At 39.3% G+C, this 16,910-nt stretch overlaps 1 protein-coding gene across 1 annotated transcript; it reads right to left on the bottom strand.

Annotated features, from left to right (window-relative positions):
• Positions 1 to 828: 828 nt before the first annotated feature.
• Positions 829 to 10,834, bottom strand: LOC589018 (serine protease 52-like). The gene is made up of 6 exons (XM_030985130.1): positions 10,711 to 10,834; positions 5,488 to 5,662; positions 3,936 to 4,240; positions 3,012 to 3,157; positions 1,742 to 1,922; positions 829 to 914 (listed from the first exon to the last, which is right to left on the bottom strand). Exons 1-6 carry the CDS (start codon positions 10,832 to 10,834, stop codon positions 829 to 831), a joined length of 1,017 nt encoding a protein of 338 aa, XP_030840990.1.
• Positions 10,835 to 16,910: the final 6,076 nt, after the last annotated feature.

The following is a 16,910-nucleotide window of genomic DNA, read 5'->3' as shown; positions in this document are numbered from 1 at the left end:
CCGGTAAATTTTGATATTAAATTTTTCTCGAAAGCAGAAGTGTTTTAGGGACTAAATTTTCTAGTGCTTATAAAACATCCACAGGGGCATCCAAATATATCAAAATTGTAAAGAATCCCTATTCAGCCAATTTGCAAAATTTCCCAAAACTTTGTATTACCTTTAATGATCAGAAAGAAATCGATTTCCCAGCTTCACCTATATGAAAAACACTTTTGAAATTAATCTGACCACTGGAGGCATTTATCTTAATGAAGATATTCACTCATTTATACAGACTCTATTTACATTTTCAATCGAAGTTTTCTGCAACATCATAGCCAAATGTCAGATTACCTCAATCATCATGGAAAACTGCGTCAAGCAAAGCAAACTGTGTCATATTCAAGCAAATATTCCTTTTCATTCAAAAGGGAACTTTAAAAATACGAACTTTGGGGAATGGGTACTCTGAACACCTACTTGCTCTGACCCTATTTATCCTGTCTGTACCAAGAAATTCCAAAAGCTACACTGATGCATATGAAAATGGCGAGCAATACAGATAACACTGAGATAGCTGCTATCGTCGATGAAGACATCTTTTTGGTATCATCACAAGCGCATGGTACATCTGAAATATCGTGGATGGAAAGAAGTTTTTAGTAAATCAATTTGAGTTGCTGGTCAATTTGGCAAGATTTGTCGATTAGCTACAAGTTATTATGTCCGCACACAACCACAAATAATGTAACTTAAATTTTGTCTCGTGAGAAACACAGCTCTCTGAGCTATGGGAGCTATGGCTTCATAATTACTTTCCCATTACTTCGTATGAAAGATGTAGTGTTATTTGTACTCGGCTCTGCAGCCCACTTGACAACGATACGGCCTTCTGCGGGATAGCCGATTGATAAATTGGTTTGCAAAAATGACTAGAAGTGAAAAATTGCATAACACATGTATGTGATAAAATCATCCAAGCATGCATGGAATATCCTATAGGATTAGGAGCTCAACTTAATGTGTAAATATCTCACACGTTCTGCAACTGAAAAGATCGTCCATGCCCTCATTTCATCTCGTTTAGACTTTTGTGATTCTCCTATGTACCACTTTACTCACTTGAAAACACAACTCTCTCGTTTGCAGGAATTACAAAATACTGCTGCCCGCATTTTACTTTATCTAAGAGATCTACCCACGTAACTCTCATTTTGGAATCTCCCCATTGAATGCCAATTTAATTTTTGAAAATATTTAAGATTTTGTTACTTTGTTTTCATTGTTTGCGTGGTGCTTCCCCTAAGTACAACTTTACTTTTTTCACTTTCCATAATCTTCGTAGACAACTTCGATCTTCTAACTCTTCTATTCTTGTAGTCCCCCAAAACAACAGTTCGTGGAGGGATCAATCTTTTGCACATATGCTGGATCAGTTCTATGGAATGAATTACCACAGCCTCTAAAGGAAATAGCAACTGTAAACTCATGAGTCTTCTCTTAAAATGCACGTGTTCAAATCCGATTTAGATTAATTTGATACTGATCCGTCATAGCATATATATTTCCTTACTGTATTATGCATGTCAACTTATTTTTTCGAAGCACTCTGTTTTACTCTTATTATATTGTTCATGACTCTGTATTGCAATTTGCAATTTACACATAATTGTAGTTAACTTTATTCATGTATAATCTCAGCGCTTTGAACATGTCTGTGAAATGGATATAGCGCTTTACAAATAGCCATTAAACTTACATGACTCTTGAGTTGGGGTGTTAAAGAAAGATCGAATCCAGTCTTCATAACGTGTGACCCTGGTGTAGACTCCGGGTGAGTTCGGTTCGCCACACCCATTCCCCCAGCTCACCACACCAATCTGATAGTACTGGTCGGTGTTACTCGATGGATACGCCACCAGGGGGCCGCCACTGTCGCCCTATAAGGGTAATTGGGACATTCAGGAACAATTAAAAAGGACTAAATCCCTTCCAATTTAATTCTCTTATTTCTTTGCCGATAATATGTGAATTATATTTTGAGCCTACTCTTGGCTACTGATAGTAGGCCTAACCATGGTTAATGTACATTAAGATATTGCATCCGGAGCACTACCTCTCTGCGCGAACATACCTTGTACGAAAGACTGCTCCCACCTCCTGCCCCGCAAAAACGTATATCACGACACTTTTTAAAGGGGTTATAGAATTTTAGGGATTGTTGTCCTAAACAGGCGTTTATCGGGAGTCAGGTACATGTAATTATTGTTTGGGCTTGTACATAATAGGGGTTTTGCCCTATTATTGAATATTGTACATCGTATTAAATTTTACACTGCACGTTACGAGGCACCTGTGTCTTTGTCGTATGACTTTGCTCCGAGTAGTATGCGTTTATCTAATTTTGGACTAAAAACTATAACAATGTCAATTAACAACGTACTCTAATCTATGATTGATAAAAATGTAAAAATTCAAGGCATTATGACTACCATTAGAGAAAATGTTATTAATATAGATTATACCAAGAATATAGGATTTATGATCATGGTTTTTGACAGGGGTTAATAAGGAAATACACAAGAGAAACATCAAGTTGGAACCATGTAGGCAAAGCTATACTTCGTGGACATGATTATTGCAATACTCGAGGTGTCAGAAATATACATTAATTATTGTGTAATGTTTTTTTTCTTTCAAATCAGCTTTTTTTTTTTTGGAGATATTTTTGGTTGTTTGTTTAATAAAGTAGTAGTAAGTCATTTAGTTAGTTTGTTAGTTAGTTACTTTGTTTGTTTGTTCTTCTATGTGCTTGTGGATTGGCTTATCGTTAAGGATTAAAGTAAAAACGAAAGGGGCGGGGGTTGTATACGTCTATTTTGTTCAAATCGCTCTTCTCTCTCAAATAATTGAGTGGACCTAAATCGATGGGAAAATGATTAAATCTAAAAGAAAAGGACGCACGCTGTAATCCAAATTTGTATATTTTCGTTGAAATTAATTTTTTGAAATTCTTGATTGAATTTTACCTTGCAAGCATCAACACCGCCCTTTTCGTAGCCTGCACAAATCATGTTATCAGTGAAGATGTCATCCCCTGCTAGGGACCGATCGCACTTTGTCCAGTTATAGATGGGAACATTTGCCTCATATAACATATCAGGGTAATTTTCCTCTATTAACGAAAAGAATAATCAATGGGAAATACATAATTATTTGCATAGACGAACTAGGATGTGGGTAGGGATAGCCCCCCCCCCCCCCCCTCCCCGAGAATTTTTGAATTTTGACAACGAAGAGACCGAATATAACTGTAAATGTTATAGCTTATCTAGCGTATTTTGATCACATAAAATAACGTTTAATCATTCTCGATCATGAATCTGGAAAGTTGATTTGCGGATAAAAGGTTTCAATCCCCCCCCCCCCTATTGAACAAGAAAAAAGGTGATTTATAATTTCCATCATTCGATATCAGTGGCGTATCCAGCTTAAAGAAGAGTTGGTTTAAACTTTCCCGTAAAGACCCGGCTTAAAAGAAAAGAAAACTTTCAGAGGGCAACCGGCTTGCAGGGCTTCAAAAATATCTTCCGTTGTAACCTTACTTTTATTCACCACGGATACCCGCAATATTTATGCTTAGGGGTTTATTTTTCGCGAGGGGGGGGGGGACGAAAATAATGCCACGTCACTTGACATGAAATTTAAAAGAACTCATAAGCAATATAAGAATCTAACAATAAAACTGAAAATCAATATTTATCCCTACATGCAGGCACGTAGCCACGAGGGGGGGGGGGGGCACGCGCCCCCCAAACAAATCCAAGATCGGTTGAACTTTTTAGACCCCTTTTTTGACCTCGATCGATTAATGTATGTGCCCCCCCCCCCCCCCCCCCCCAACATCAAACTCTGGTTACGGGCCTGCCTACATGACCCAAAATCATTCTCACCTTCACTTTTTAGTTTTCCCCATCCAGTGACTGTTGCATTCTGCCCGACGACGAATTGGTCTTCCATGTCGCCAGTAGGAAGACAAATCGTATTCACTTTGAAATCTTCGCTGAGGGTAAACGAACCGTTCATCTTAAACAAAGCGATGTCATTATCGTAATTATAATCATCTCTAAAGTCGTATTTGGGATGGACAATGATTCTTGAGGCCTGACGTTCTTGTGAGACATCAGTGTCTACAGTTGTATCGATAGAACCGACTGTAAAAGTGTATAATTCAGGATTGCAGAGGGACAAAAGATCGCTTCAAAAGAAAAGGAAATAGAATGTGGCATTAAATGATTTTTTTAAAAGCGTTTTAAGTGTCTCGGAATCGTAGTGGCGTCAGACCCGTAGACGTGCGATTGTCTACGAGTTGATGCCGATTCAGATTGTATTCTCAATAGAAGGCTTAAATGCACTAAAATTCCAGTTATTTGTATTCTTATAATTTCTAAGGACCTAAATCACGAATACGATGTTTGAGTACATTTCCACATCTAATATGATTGCCATTTCTTCGAAAATAGGATCACAGGAGGATCGTATCGTGTGCGCTTAGCGTAAGACACGCTACACCTGCTCCTATAGACCGAATCATCCATAGTTGTATGTTAAAGAGTTTTATTCTACCATTTTGAAAACGGTGGCACTTATCATCATCTTTATCATCATCATCATCATCACCCTCATCATCATCATCACCCTCATCATCACATCATCATCATTATCATCATCATCATCATCACATCATCATCATCACCCTCATCATCATCATCATCATCACATCATCATCATCACCATCATCATCATCATCATCACATCATCATCATCATCATCATCATCATCATCATCATCACCCTCATCATCATCATCATCACATCATCATCATCATCATCATCATCATCGTCATCATCATCATCATCACCCTCATCATCATCATCATCATCACATCATCATCATCATCATCATCATCATCACATCATCATCATCACCCTCATCATCATCATCATCATCACATCATCATCATCATCATCATCAACATAATCATCATCACCCTCATCATCATCATCATCATCACATCATCATCATCATCATCATCATCATCATCATCACATCATCATCATCATCATCATCATCATCATCACCCTCATCATCATCATCACATCATCATCATCATCATCATCGTCATCATCATCATCATCATCATCACCCTCATCATCATCACATCATCATCATCATCATCATCACCCTCATCATCATCATTATCATCACATCATCATCATCATCATCATCATCATCACCCTCATCATCATCATCACATCATCATCATCATCATCGTCATCATCATCATCATCATCATCATCGTTGTCATCATCATCATCATCATCATCACATCATCATCATCATCATCATCATCATCACATCATCATCATCATCATCATCATCAGCATCAACATCATCATCAACATCATCATCATCATCATCATCATCTCATCATCGTTGACTTACACGCAATGTGCAGCTGTCATGACCCACCACGGGTCAATCAAGGAGCCTCCACAGATGACCTCCCCATCCTCGAACATAGCAACCTGCCAAGGCCACGCATACTCCTTTGCTAGTTTACCGCCGACGATCATGGTGTTCATTCCTTCGTAGGTCTTCCCACAATCATTAGGATTGGCTTTATTACAGACAAAAAAATATAAATGGAATAATTACATGATTTACTATATGCGGAATGATGATGAGAATATCGATGGTGGTGGTGATAATAATGGTAATGGTACTAATAATAATAGTAACTGCAATCATATAGTTCACATTACTAAAATAACAATAGTAATAATGAAAGTGGTAATGATAATAATAATGATAATACGAAAATTGAGAAAATAAAACCGATAAAGATAATAATGATGATAATAATGATATTAATTATAATCAAATAATGATTAGGATAACAGTCATGATAATAATGCTGCTCTCTCATACAACACAATTGTTGTTAATAACCATGAAATATTGAATTTAAATAAATATTGTTTCAGAAATTCATATTCCTCTGACCTAGCTTTGGTTCAAAATTAATGTATGATAAAATATTAAATGCAAGGGGCAATTTAAAAAATGAAATTGGGATTTTTATGGATTTATCAAAAGCGTTTGATACGCTAAATCACAATATTTTGTTTTTACATAATAATGGAAACGTTGTATCATTCGCTCAGTCTGACTTGCGTGCAAAGAACTAATAAGCCTTTTCTCATGAAAAAGTTAAATTAAAAAGAATTTGCGTTTCTTTCCAGCATTGGGGTGCCCGAGAGTCACTTAAAGGTACTATGTCCCATTTGCAAGCCAAATAAATGAAAAGGTTATAAATTCCAACGGCATTTGAAAGATGATACTAATTTAGAACTTCCCTAAAAAAGGTGGGGCTTGAAAATGTCTTCAAGTGGGAAAATAACGACTATTAGTTGTCAAATCGACTTAGGAGCTATAGAGCCAATAAGTAATAGTCTTGATTTTCAGACCATTGTACAGAATGGTCATACGTTTTATGCTGCGTAAAGATTCAATCAGTTTAATTTTGGCCATCACAAGAAGTGGGTTATTGATGTAGACAAATGCTAATGTACCCTTTACAGCTCATTTTATGTATGTTATTACCAAAGAAGAAAAAAAGCCAGTCGGTCACTCAATAGTGTCTGACAGTGAAGTCTAGCAAGTAAACGGGTTTCCTTGCATAATTTAATATTAGGACACTGCTAACGTTTAAATTTCACAGATAGGACATACATGATATATGCATAATTCCTGCAAAGTTCTACATAATTTGAGGTTGGCTGCAAAAGGGAGTACATTTAAAGGAGCAACACAAAGAAAATTCACTAACAACTCATAATTAGAACAAATTACATATGGATGGAAAGATTTTCTCTTGAAAAACACGAACCATTTGCTAAGAAATCATATAGATATCATGGAAAGGCGTAAAATGCAATTTTTCAAGACCCTCTTTAGACCCCCGAACGCCCCTGAACGTAAGTCAAACACACAAGCGTAGCGAGCTCTGAAAAGTGACGTCACACACTGGACAAACAGCTCAGTGCCGTGTAGCAGTATGCAGCTAGCCAGCCGTGTCCCGTATGTGACGTCACAAATATTGACGCTCTACAAAGGACCGCTGAAGGCAGAAAATCTGGATCTCAAAACTAACATTTTTGAGAGTTGATTACTGTGGGCCCCAAACATATTTTGAAGAGAAGAGTTGTTGTATATTTGATCGGCAAGGCTTCCCCTTCGCAATGATATGAGTTTTGCATCAATTCAAAACACTTTTGATTCTTCGTGTGGCTACTTTAAGTAACCTTTCAAAGGTATAATATAATAATATGCAGTTTCTCTGTACTTTTGTTGGAAAAACATACTAATCCAGCACAATGTCGTCTCTATTTGAATTGGAGAAGAGCAAAATAGCGAGTTTCAGTTGCACTTCCGAGTCGGCCCCTCTCGCAATTTCTCACTCGTTCTCACCAATGTGGTCAGGTTGCTTTGGGGTTAGCGGCTAATGAATATAGTAATCAGTTCAGTTCAGTTTATTAAAATACACATGGCATAGTAATCATGACGAACAAACATGATCCAAATTGATACCCCAAAAAGCAAAGCTTGTGAGTGGGGCCCCTGTGAAGGAGGGACCTCTTAATCCCGGTGGATTGGCAAAGAGACCAACGTGTTTCAAGGATCTCCGCAATTCAAAACATGAAAGATGGTAGGATACGATCATGGATACGATACAGTCTCACGCGCGCAGAGCCCCCAACAAGCAGGTCCCAGAGTCCGCCAACCGAGATCAAGAAGTTCATTTACAACAACAAAAAACATGGTAATCGTTAGCCTTCTTCTGGTATTCAAAAACTTGTATTGATAAGATGTATATTTTCGTCGGAATTTACTCATTCACATATTAAACTACTTGTCAATGAAGCCAGTGGCCCGTACTCACAAAACTGTAAATAAATGTAGTGTTCGAAAAATGTGGCACTCGTACGTGATCACCTGATATCCGCCATTTTTGTTAGTCCTCTGTTGTGTTCGCCACTTTCTTCTCAACGACACAGACAGGCCAGACTGAAGTTCTTTTAATTTGTGAGCTGAAAAGATCGAGGACTAAGCAAAATGGCGGCGTGTGCACTCGAGCTTATCCCAGCACATTCAACGGCCACATGTCGATCTGTGCATTGTGAATGGGGATGAGCGTTCTACGTATGTTACAGTTCCGTGCCCGTGACCCCTGCACTCAAAACTGTGTGTTGTGGTCAACTTCTTTTATGAGACAAATCCAAGTAAACGTTTCCAATTGGGGAAAAAAAATCAAATGTATGGAATTCGAGGAGTAAGTTGCTCTTCTCGTGGTTCAGAGATTATTTGTCATGGTACATAGTAGGTTTACATTGGAATATCTTACAATTAAATGTGGAGTCCTACAAGGATCAATATTAAGTCCTCTTCTTTTCTTATCGTATATTATTGATATGAATGCTTCATCCCTTTTATTGTTTATACATTTTTTTTTTTACTGTGATAGGAATTCGGATGCCCTTATTCGTATACTTAATTTTGAATTATCAAAAGTATCTAACTTGTTTTAAAAGTAATAAACTATCTCTTTATATAAATCAAACGAACTTCATACCCCAGACTTTCCTTAAGATATTGTAATTTATAATTTATTCTAAAATTAGGCATTTTTGATGAAAGTCTCAGCTGGAATAAACACATGCTACATACAATTACAATGTATATCTAGGAATATTGGTATACTTTTATAAGACAAAAATTAGCTTCCTAAAAAGACCCTTTTGATGCTATATAACTCGTTCATCATGTCATGTTGTATCTTGGTGTGGGCTTCAAGTGCAAAGACAAAAATTAACCCTATTTATTTATTTATTGCAAAAGGAAGATCTTCGCATATTGCCGGCACCCATTCTTTAGCTCATACAAACCAATTATATTATGAATTTACGACATTGACTATCTTTGGTATAAACGCACAACAGAGACTAATCTTTATGTTTAAATTCATGAATAACCTACTTCCTTTTCATTTAAGAATTTATTTGTATTGAATAACACTATTCATTTTTCCCCTGCCCTCGGAATCATTAAACTTCTTTTGATAAATCCTAAATAATGGATCTTGCATAAATGAATAAGACATCATGGTCCAAATCTATGGTATGCATTTCCCGACTCAATAAAATCCTGCATGTAAAACCCTAAATCCATTTATAATTAAATACGAAGAAAGCATTTTTGTCACAGTACATTGTTTGATCTATTCCCAGTGCTGATTGAAAATTCAATATTATTTTCAGATTTTCATTTTCATCATCATCATCTTCACCATCATCAGTTTTTTGTTATTCTTTTAATCACGACCCAACCCTGGGCTATCACGCTGCCAAGCAAAGACTCATTTTGATAGCCCTTCTTCTTCTGCAGATCTATTAATGAATAGTTCTTGATAATGTGTTATCAGTTACATTTTGTGTTAATGTCAACATTTTTTTATTATATTGTGAAAAAATCCATGAAATTTGTAATGTTTGTTTTGCAGAAGAAAATAAATTCAATTCAATTCAAATGGTAATTTGACGATGCAAGTAACGAGAAATGGTTGAACCCTGGACCTCTCGTACATAGACTCAAGAGCCTAAACCAATATACCAGTGCTCCCACTGTGGCACAAGTATGGGTACTTTAAAAGATTAACCCCCCCCCCCCATTCCTCCCTCCCCCTTCTCCCTCCTGCCAATTCCCCCCTCTCTCTCTCTCTCTCTCTCTTTCATTTTCCTTCTTTTTTCCTATTCTTCTTCTTCTTCTTCTTCTTCTTCTTCTTCTTCTTCTTCTTATTATTATTATTATTATTATTATTATTACCATTATTATTATGATTATTATTATTATTATCATTATTGTTATTATTATTGTTATCATTATTAGTGTTTTCATTATCATTATTCCCTCCCTTCTCCTCTCTCTCTCTCTCTCTCTCTCTCTCTCTCCTATATTCCTGTTTTTTTTTATCATCATCACCTCCCATCAATCTCGCTTTCTACTCCGTTAATCCTGCTCTTTTAAATGCTTCATTAGCGATGAATATGAAATTATACGTTATGCTACGGTCACAAATGTTCATACGAACGATTCGTTCGTACGAATCTCCCTGTTCCTACGAATTTCAGAGTTCGTAGAGATTCGCAGATGGTGCATAGTTTCTTACGTCCTTCTTACGGAGTTCGTACGAACGCCGTTTAATTCGCGAGAACAACTCAAGACCTTCTTGAGAAACGAAGTGATTTTCGGTTATACAATGGCCCCAGAGTTCGTACGTTTTTCGTAAGAACGCCTTGTGTTCTTCTTACGTCAGACTTACGCCAATCTTATGAGTTTTGTTCTCGCAAGGTGTTCGTACGTTTAACTCACGGCATTCACAAGTCATTCGTAAGAAGATCTTACAAAAAAAAACCTATTTAGTCGGGTTGCAAAAAAAAAACGCTGCCGTATACTGTCGAAAATTCTATGACTGTTGAAAGTTTGATATTACACGATGACAGTATTACCAAGAAGACTACAACTGCAACTGCAACTCCATAAAATGTTTCTTGAACTTGCTGTTAGCATATCTGTTACTTCCTTTATTATAAAAGCAGTCATGTTAACCGAAGAAGTCAACAAGGTTTTGCTCTGTGGTGGCATCAAAGTCATAGGACTGCTTCTCCTTTCTTAGTTTCATCGCCGTCAAACTGCCGTCTTGATGGTTCTCCCTCCTCCTCGTCGTCGTCATCTTCCACCAGGCGCGGATCCAGGATTTCTTAGGGGGGGGGGGCCCAAATTTGAAATTATGCGAGCCAAATATTGGTACGTAATGGTGACCAGCAGTGACGTAATGCAGGGGGATGTAGGGAGGGGTGAGTTTCCCCCCTCCCTCCTCTGCAAAGCGCGGAAGCTATATATGACGTTTCATTAAAGTATTAGAGAAAGAAGACAAGTCGTTGTACCGTTCTCGACTCTTAATCCTTCTCTTAATTCATCCCCCCCCCCTCCGCGCAGCGCGGAAGCTTTGACGTTTCATTAAACTATTATTGAAAGAAGACGATTCGTTATAGCGTTCTCGAAAATTATCCTCGTTTGAATGCAATTTTCCCCTCCCGCGTGAAGCGCGGAAACTTTTACGTTTCATTAAATCATTGACGAAAGAAAACGATTCGTTGTACCGTTCTCGACTCTTAATCCTTGTCTTAATTCAGCCCCCTCCCCCCCCCCCCCCCGTCTCGCGCGAAGCGCGGAAGCTTTTACGTTTCATTAAATCATTGGAGAAAGAAAGCGATTCGTTGAATCGTTCTCGACTCTTAATCCTTGTCTTAATTCAACCCCCCTCCGCGAAGCGCGGAAGCTTTGACGTTTCATTAAATTATTAAAGATAGAAGACGATTCGTTGTACCGTTCTCTATACTCTTAATCCTTGTCTTAATTCAGTCCCCCCCCCCTCCGCGAAGCGCGGACGCTTTGACGATTCATTAAATTATTAGAGATAGAAGACGAATCGTTGTACCGTTCTCTATACTCTTAATTCTTGTCTGAATTTCAAAGATGTTTTTTGTCTGCTACTTTTTCTCCCTACGTCCTCTTCCTTTCCTCTCCTCTCTATTTTTTTCTACCCCCCCCCCCCTGGCTACGCGACTGCGGTCAGATAAACAAATTTTGATACCTTGTCCGACCCGAGAAGCTCAGGGGTTTTAGGCATTTGATTACGGTCAGATGAACATATTTTTATACCTTATTTGTGACACTGGCAGGACACTAATTGGCGTGAGGTCCAGCGGGCGAAGCCCCCAGAAAACAGGGGTTTTAGGCATTACATTTCCGTCAGATTAGCATCCAGGGGAGTCTAGGGCCCTAGGCGGGGTGCAAGGGACGGAACCCCGGAAGCTCAGGGGTTTTTAGGCGTTTAATTTCGGTCAGATGAGCAGCTAGTTAACTATTCTTTCTCTCTTTATTTCAATTTCTCTTTACTATACCTTTTCAAAAAAAAGTGGAGGGGAGGGGGGGGGGGGGGGGAGCTCGAGGCTTGCGATTCCAGCCGATCCCCGGGCCCTAACTTTTCTCAAGAATCATATTTCTTGCCTGGCTGTAAATTTAGGAACTTGTCATGTTCCAACAAACGCATACAAAAGTATAATTTACTAAAAACTGAGGAAAAATCTCGGAAAGAATTCAGCATTATTTGTAAGCCACCGTTATGGAATTAGAAATTAACCACGTTTGAATTTGAATTCCCCAAGCCCCCCCCCCCTATCAGTACGCCAGTGCCCCCCTTTTCTTCTTTCTCTTTTTTATTCTTTCCCTTTCTCTCCTCCTTAAGGTTTGCCGAGGGGGGGGGGGTGGGGGGCAAGGGCCTTTCGGTCCCCACCCCGATCCACACGTTGTTGGCGGGATTAACCGGAACTGATCTCACGTTCTTTTCACCCTTTTCTTTTCTTCTTCCTCTTTTTTGTTCCCTTTTAGCTCTCCTCTTTCCCTTTTTCTTCTTTCTCTCTTTGTTATAGCGGGGGCGGGGGAGGTAAGGGCCTTTTGCCCCTCCTCGATCCACCGGGGAAAATTGCAAATGATATCCCCTTTCTTTTCTTTTTTCTTTTTTCCTTCCCTTTATCTCCTCTTACCCTTTCCCTTTCCTTCCTTTTCTCTTTTTTTTTTATTAGAGGGGGGGGGGGTGCAACAGCCTGGGAGGCAAGGCCCTTTCGCCCCCCCCCCGATCTCCTTCTTCACCCGTTTCTTTTCTTCTTCCTCTTCTTTCTTCTGGCGCTACACCTCTTACAAAAACAAAATGCAAAAATATCCAAAAAGAGAGGACTGCAATGGGGAACTTTGATTTAAGCTACGCGACCATTATTCTCTCAATTCCTTTCACATTGTATCTCATAACCATGAGAATTGCCAAGCTATTGTATACGTTATTTCGTTACACGAACACACACAAACACACGCACACACACACACACACACACACACCCACACACACACAAGATCATAACCTGCACGAGTCTACAAGGTGTGAGAAAACTCTGATTCAGGAAAGAATGCAAGGGTGAAAGTAAAAGCGAAAAAAAGTGGACACTCTCACATGGCTTCCATGGATGCCGTCTTTGTTCTCTTTTTACCTTCTTCTTACTCCTTGACCGTTCGCGCATATTTTTTTTTACAAAACTGTTTAGCCATATATAGTTCATGTGCAAGCACGTATACCCAGGGAAGAGAAGGTAATAGAAAAGGGAAAACAAAAAAATACATAAGGAGAGTGCAGAGGATATGGAGAAAGAAAGACAAAGAAATACATAAGAAATACATAACGGAAGGGCTTTTAGGCACCAAATTACGCATCTAGGGACCCGCCTTAGGCCCCTTGGTTGGGTCCAAAGGGCAGAGCCCCCGAAAGCTCAAGGACTTTAGGCATTTAATTACGGCCAGATGAGCAAACAGGGCCCGCCTTAGGGCCCTTGGTGGGTTCCAGGGGGTAGAGCCCCCGGGAGCTCATGGAAAAATACTGCCATTTTAGCAATACTTGTAAATCACTGGTATCAAATTAAAAATAACCCATGTTTAAATTGTATTGGGGGGGGGGGGTTACTGCCCCCCCCCCCATCAGTACGCCAGTGAAAGAGGCGGAGGTGACGGAAGGGACTACCCCCATAAAGCTGTATGATAAGTCTTATATGTAAACCCCTCACAGGTTTTTGAAGTTTTGTTGTGTTACAAAATTACATTCTTTAGCAAAACTACAGCATAAAAACAAGCAATATACTTTTTTCACGCTTCACTTTTACTTTGCCGATATCTAGTGTGCAGTCCGAAGGGTTGTAAATATTTACTAGGTAAATTTTAGTTTGACTGAGCAGGAAGGGACTTCTTAAAAGAGCAAGCTGAATATTCATTTTTGGAACACTGATCTATTTCTATAACTTTTAATCTTGTTAACATACAGTGTAATTTGTACATACGTGATACCAACAGAATACATATTTTCTTCAATATTTACTTGTATATTTTTAGGATATTATGCGAAGGAGCGTAGCGACCGAGCGAGAAGATTTTAGCATTTCTATTAGTCTAAACGCTGTACTCTTGGGCCCACCAGAGCCTTAAAGCGTGTTGCAGTCTTTAGTCAGTATTTGCTATACATTTTGTTGGTGTGCACTTTTTCAAATTATCCATGGGGGACGATCCCCCTCAGAAAATTGAAGAAAGACGTGTACCCCGTCCTTCCACCTATTTTGTGTTTTGCTCAAAAAACTATCCACAAAAAGGACTATGTATGCCCCTTTTGTGAAGCGACCTATCAATATTAATGTTCACATATCAGTCCCTTTTTGGATTGCCCTCCTCCCGCCCCCCCCCCCCAGAAAAAATATTATCACATTGTTACATGTGTGCACAATATATATTGATGTGTCAACCTTACGAAAGTGGTGTTTTCGTAATGATTATTGACCTCCTTTAAATTTATATTTATATGGAAGACTTAAGAAGACAACTGTTTACAGTCCAACTAAGGGTGTAGAGCATATCGTGTAGACTAAAATGTGCAATGTTGTTCAATTTCTGAATTCTTTGTTTAAAAAACTTGCTTGCTGTCAATAGTGTATACATTTTTTATACGTTTCAAATGTCTAGTCTGGTTAAAAATAGCACGTAATGATTTCATTATTTGACACGTACTTCACATTGATTTATCTTATCGATAAGCGAAACGATTTGCTTTAGTATCATATAACAAATATAACAGTAATGACAAGTATGGTTTTCCTGAAAATTGCATCATACAATGTATATTCATCGTTATGGAAAATGTTGTATAATATACAACAATGGGCATTAACATTTTCCAGACCATTGATTTAATTACGTTTAATATTGAAGCTGTTGCCCTTTGTATATACATGAACTTGAAATAATAAGTAGCCTTGAAAGTGTCGCAATAAATCATGTGTGAGTGAGCTTGAAGTTTAATGGTGTAGGTTTGTTTGAAACTATATAGCCTTTACTCTGTTTTTAATGAGATATATCTCCAATCAAATCAAATCAAACTGAGTGATGTTATCGTACAACTAAACAATATCAATCTTCTGTTCTCCTAAATAGGCCTGGGAAACTTGAAAATTGCATTACAATGTGAATTCATTGTCAGTGAAAATGTAATACAATACACAACAATGGGCAAATAATTGTTTCCAGACCAATGATTTAAGTAAGAAGAACTTACATTTTATATTAAAACTGTTGCCGCTGTATATATACATCAGGCGCGGATCCAGGATTTCTTAGGGGGGGGGGGGCAAAATTTGAAATTATGCGAGCCAAATATTGGTTCGTAATGGTGACCAGCAGTGACGTAATTGGGGGTGGGTGGGTGGGTGCAGGGAGGGCCGATTTCCCCCTCCCTCCTCCGCGAAACGCGGAAGCTTTGACGTTTCAATAAATTATTAGAGAAAGAAGACGATTTGCTGTACCGCTCCCAAAAAATAATCCTCGTCTGAATTGAGTTTTCTTCCTCCCGCGCTAAGCGGAAGCTTACGTTTCATTAAATCATTAGAGAAAGAAGACGATTTGTTGTGTGGTTATCCCCTTTTTTTTCCTGTTCTTCTTCCTCTTTTTTCCTTTCTTGTATCTCCTCTTTTCCTTTTTTTTCTTTCCCTTTCCTTGCTTCTCTTTTATTTTTTGATTGGGGGGGGGGGCAACAACCTGGGAGGCAAGTCCTTTTGCCCCCCCCCCCCGATCTACTTCTTCCCTCTTTTCTTTTCTTCTTCCTCTTCTTTTTTCCCTTTCTCTCCTCTTTCCCTTTCACTTCTTTCCTTCTCTCTCTCTCTTTTTTTTTTTTTTTGCGGGGGGGGGGGGGGGCCAAGGCCCGCTCGCCCCCCCCCCCTGGATCCGCGCCTGTCTTCCACCGCCTCCTCCCGGTCGCTTCCGATATGGCCATCATTCTTGATATCAAGCGCGCCGAAAGCAGTTTTGGATTGAGGTGGCAAACATTCCAGGGGGCTCACCTTCCAGGGCCAGTGGCGTAATGAGCAAAATCGTTTGGAGGAGGGGGGGGGGGGGCAGAAGGAAAATGTGCATCACCACCACTCCTAGGCAGGCCAACATGTTACATGCAGGCCCCACGGAACATTTTTCAAAGTGGAGTATTAACGATCAGGTTAGAGTTTAGCGAGCGTAGCGTAAATTGGCGTGGGGTCAGGGGGCTTTGCACCGGCGGGGGTCAAGGGACTAAGCGCCCGGAAGCTCATGGTTTTTAGGCATTAAATTGGGGTCAGATAAGCATATTTAGATACCTTATTTGTGTCACTGGCAGGTCACTTATTGTCGGGGGTTCCAGGGAGCAGAGCCCACGGAAGCTCAGGGGTTTTAGGTATTCAATTACGGTCAGATGAGCATCCAGGGGCCCACCTTAGGGCCCTTGGTGAGGTCCAGGGGCAGAGCCCCTGGAAGCTCAAAGGTTTTGGGTATTAAAGTACGGTCAGATGAGCATCCAGGGGGCTGTCTTAGAGCCCTTGTTGGGGTTCAGGGGCCAGAGCCCCTGGAAGCTCAAAGGTTTTCGGCATCTAATTACGGTCAGATGAGCATATTTTGATATCTCATTTGTGACATTGGTAGGTCACACATTTTGTTCTCTCTCTTTCTTTCCTTTCCTCTTTTTTTACAAAAGTGAGGGGGGCTCGAGCCCCGAGCCCCGCCGTTCTGCAGGCCCTGACATGAAGGCTTCTAAATAAGCATATTTTTATGCCTAGCTGTTACTTTGGGAATTAGTAGTTTTCAAACAAACGCATAAAAAGTTATGATTTGCAAAAAAAATGAGAAAAAATACC

This window comes from Strongylocentrotus purpuratus, unplaced genomic scaffold, assembly GCF_000002235.5.
Source record: "Strongylocentrotus purpuratus isolate Spur 01 unplaced genomic scaffold, Spur_5.0 spur5_scaffold_14, whole genome shotgun sequence".
Lineage (NCBI taxonomy): Eukaryota > Metazoa > Echinodermata > Echinoidea > Camarodonta > Strongylocentrotidae > Strongylocentrotus > Strongylocentrotus purpuratus.
This window is presented reverse-complemented; position numbering and strand designations above follow the sequence as displayed.

Coding starts and splice junctions, on each gene's coding strand:
- LOC589018 (XM_030985130.1), bottom strand. CDS start 10,834: ATGACGACGACGAGGAGGAGGGAGAACCATCAAGACGGCAGTTTGACG. Junction 3,158..3,935: donor GGGAAAACTAAAAAGTGAAG/GTGAGAATGATT, acceptor TTTCGTTAATAG/AGGAAAATTACCCTGATATG. Junction 1,923..3,011: donor GCGGTGTTGATGCTTGCAAG/GTAAAATTCAAT, acceptor TTACCCTTATAG/GGCGACAGTGGCGGCCCCCT.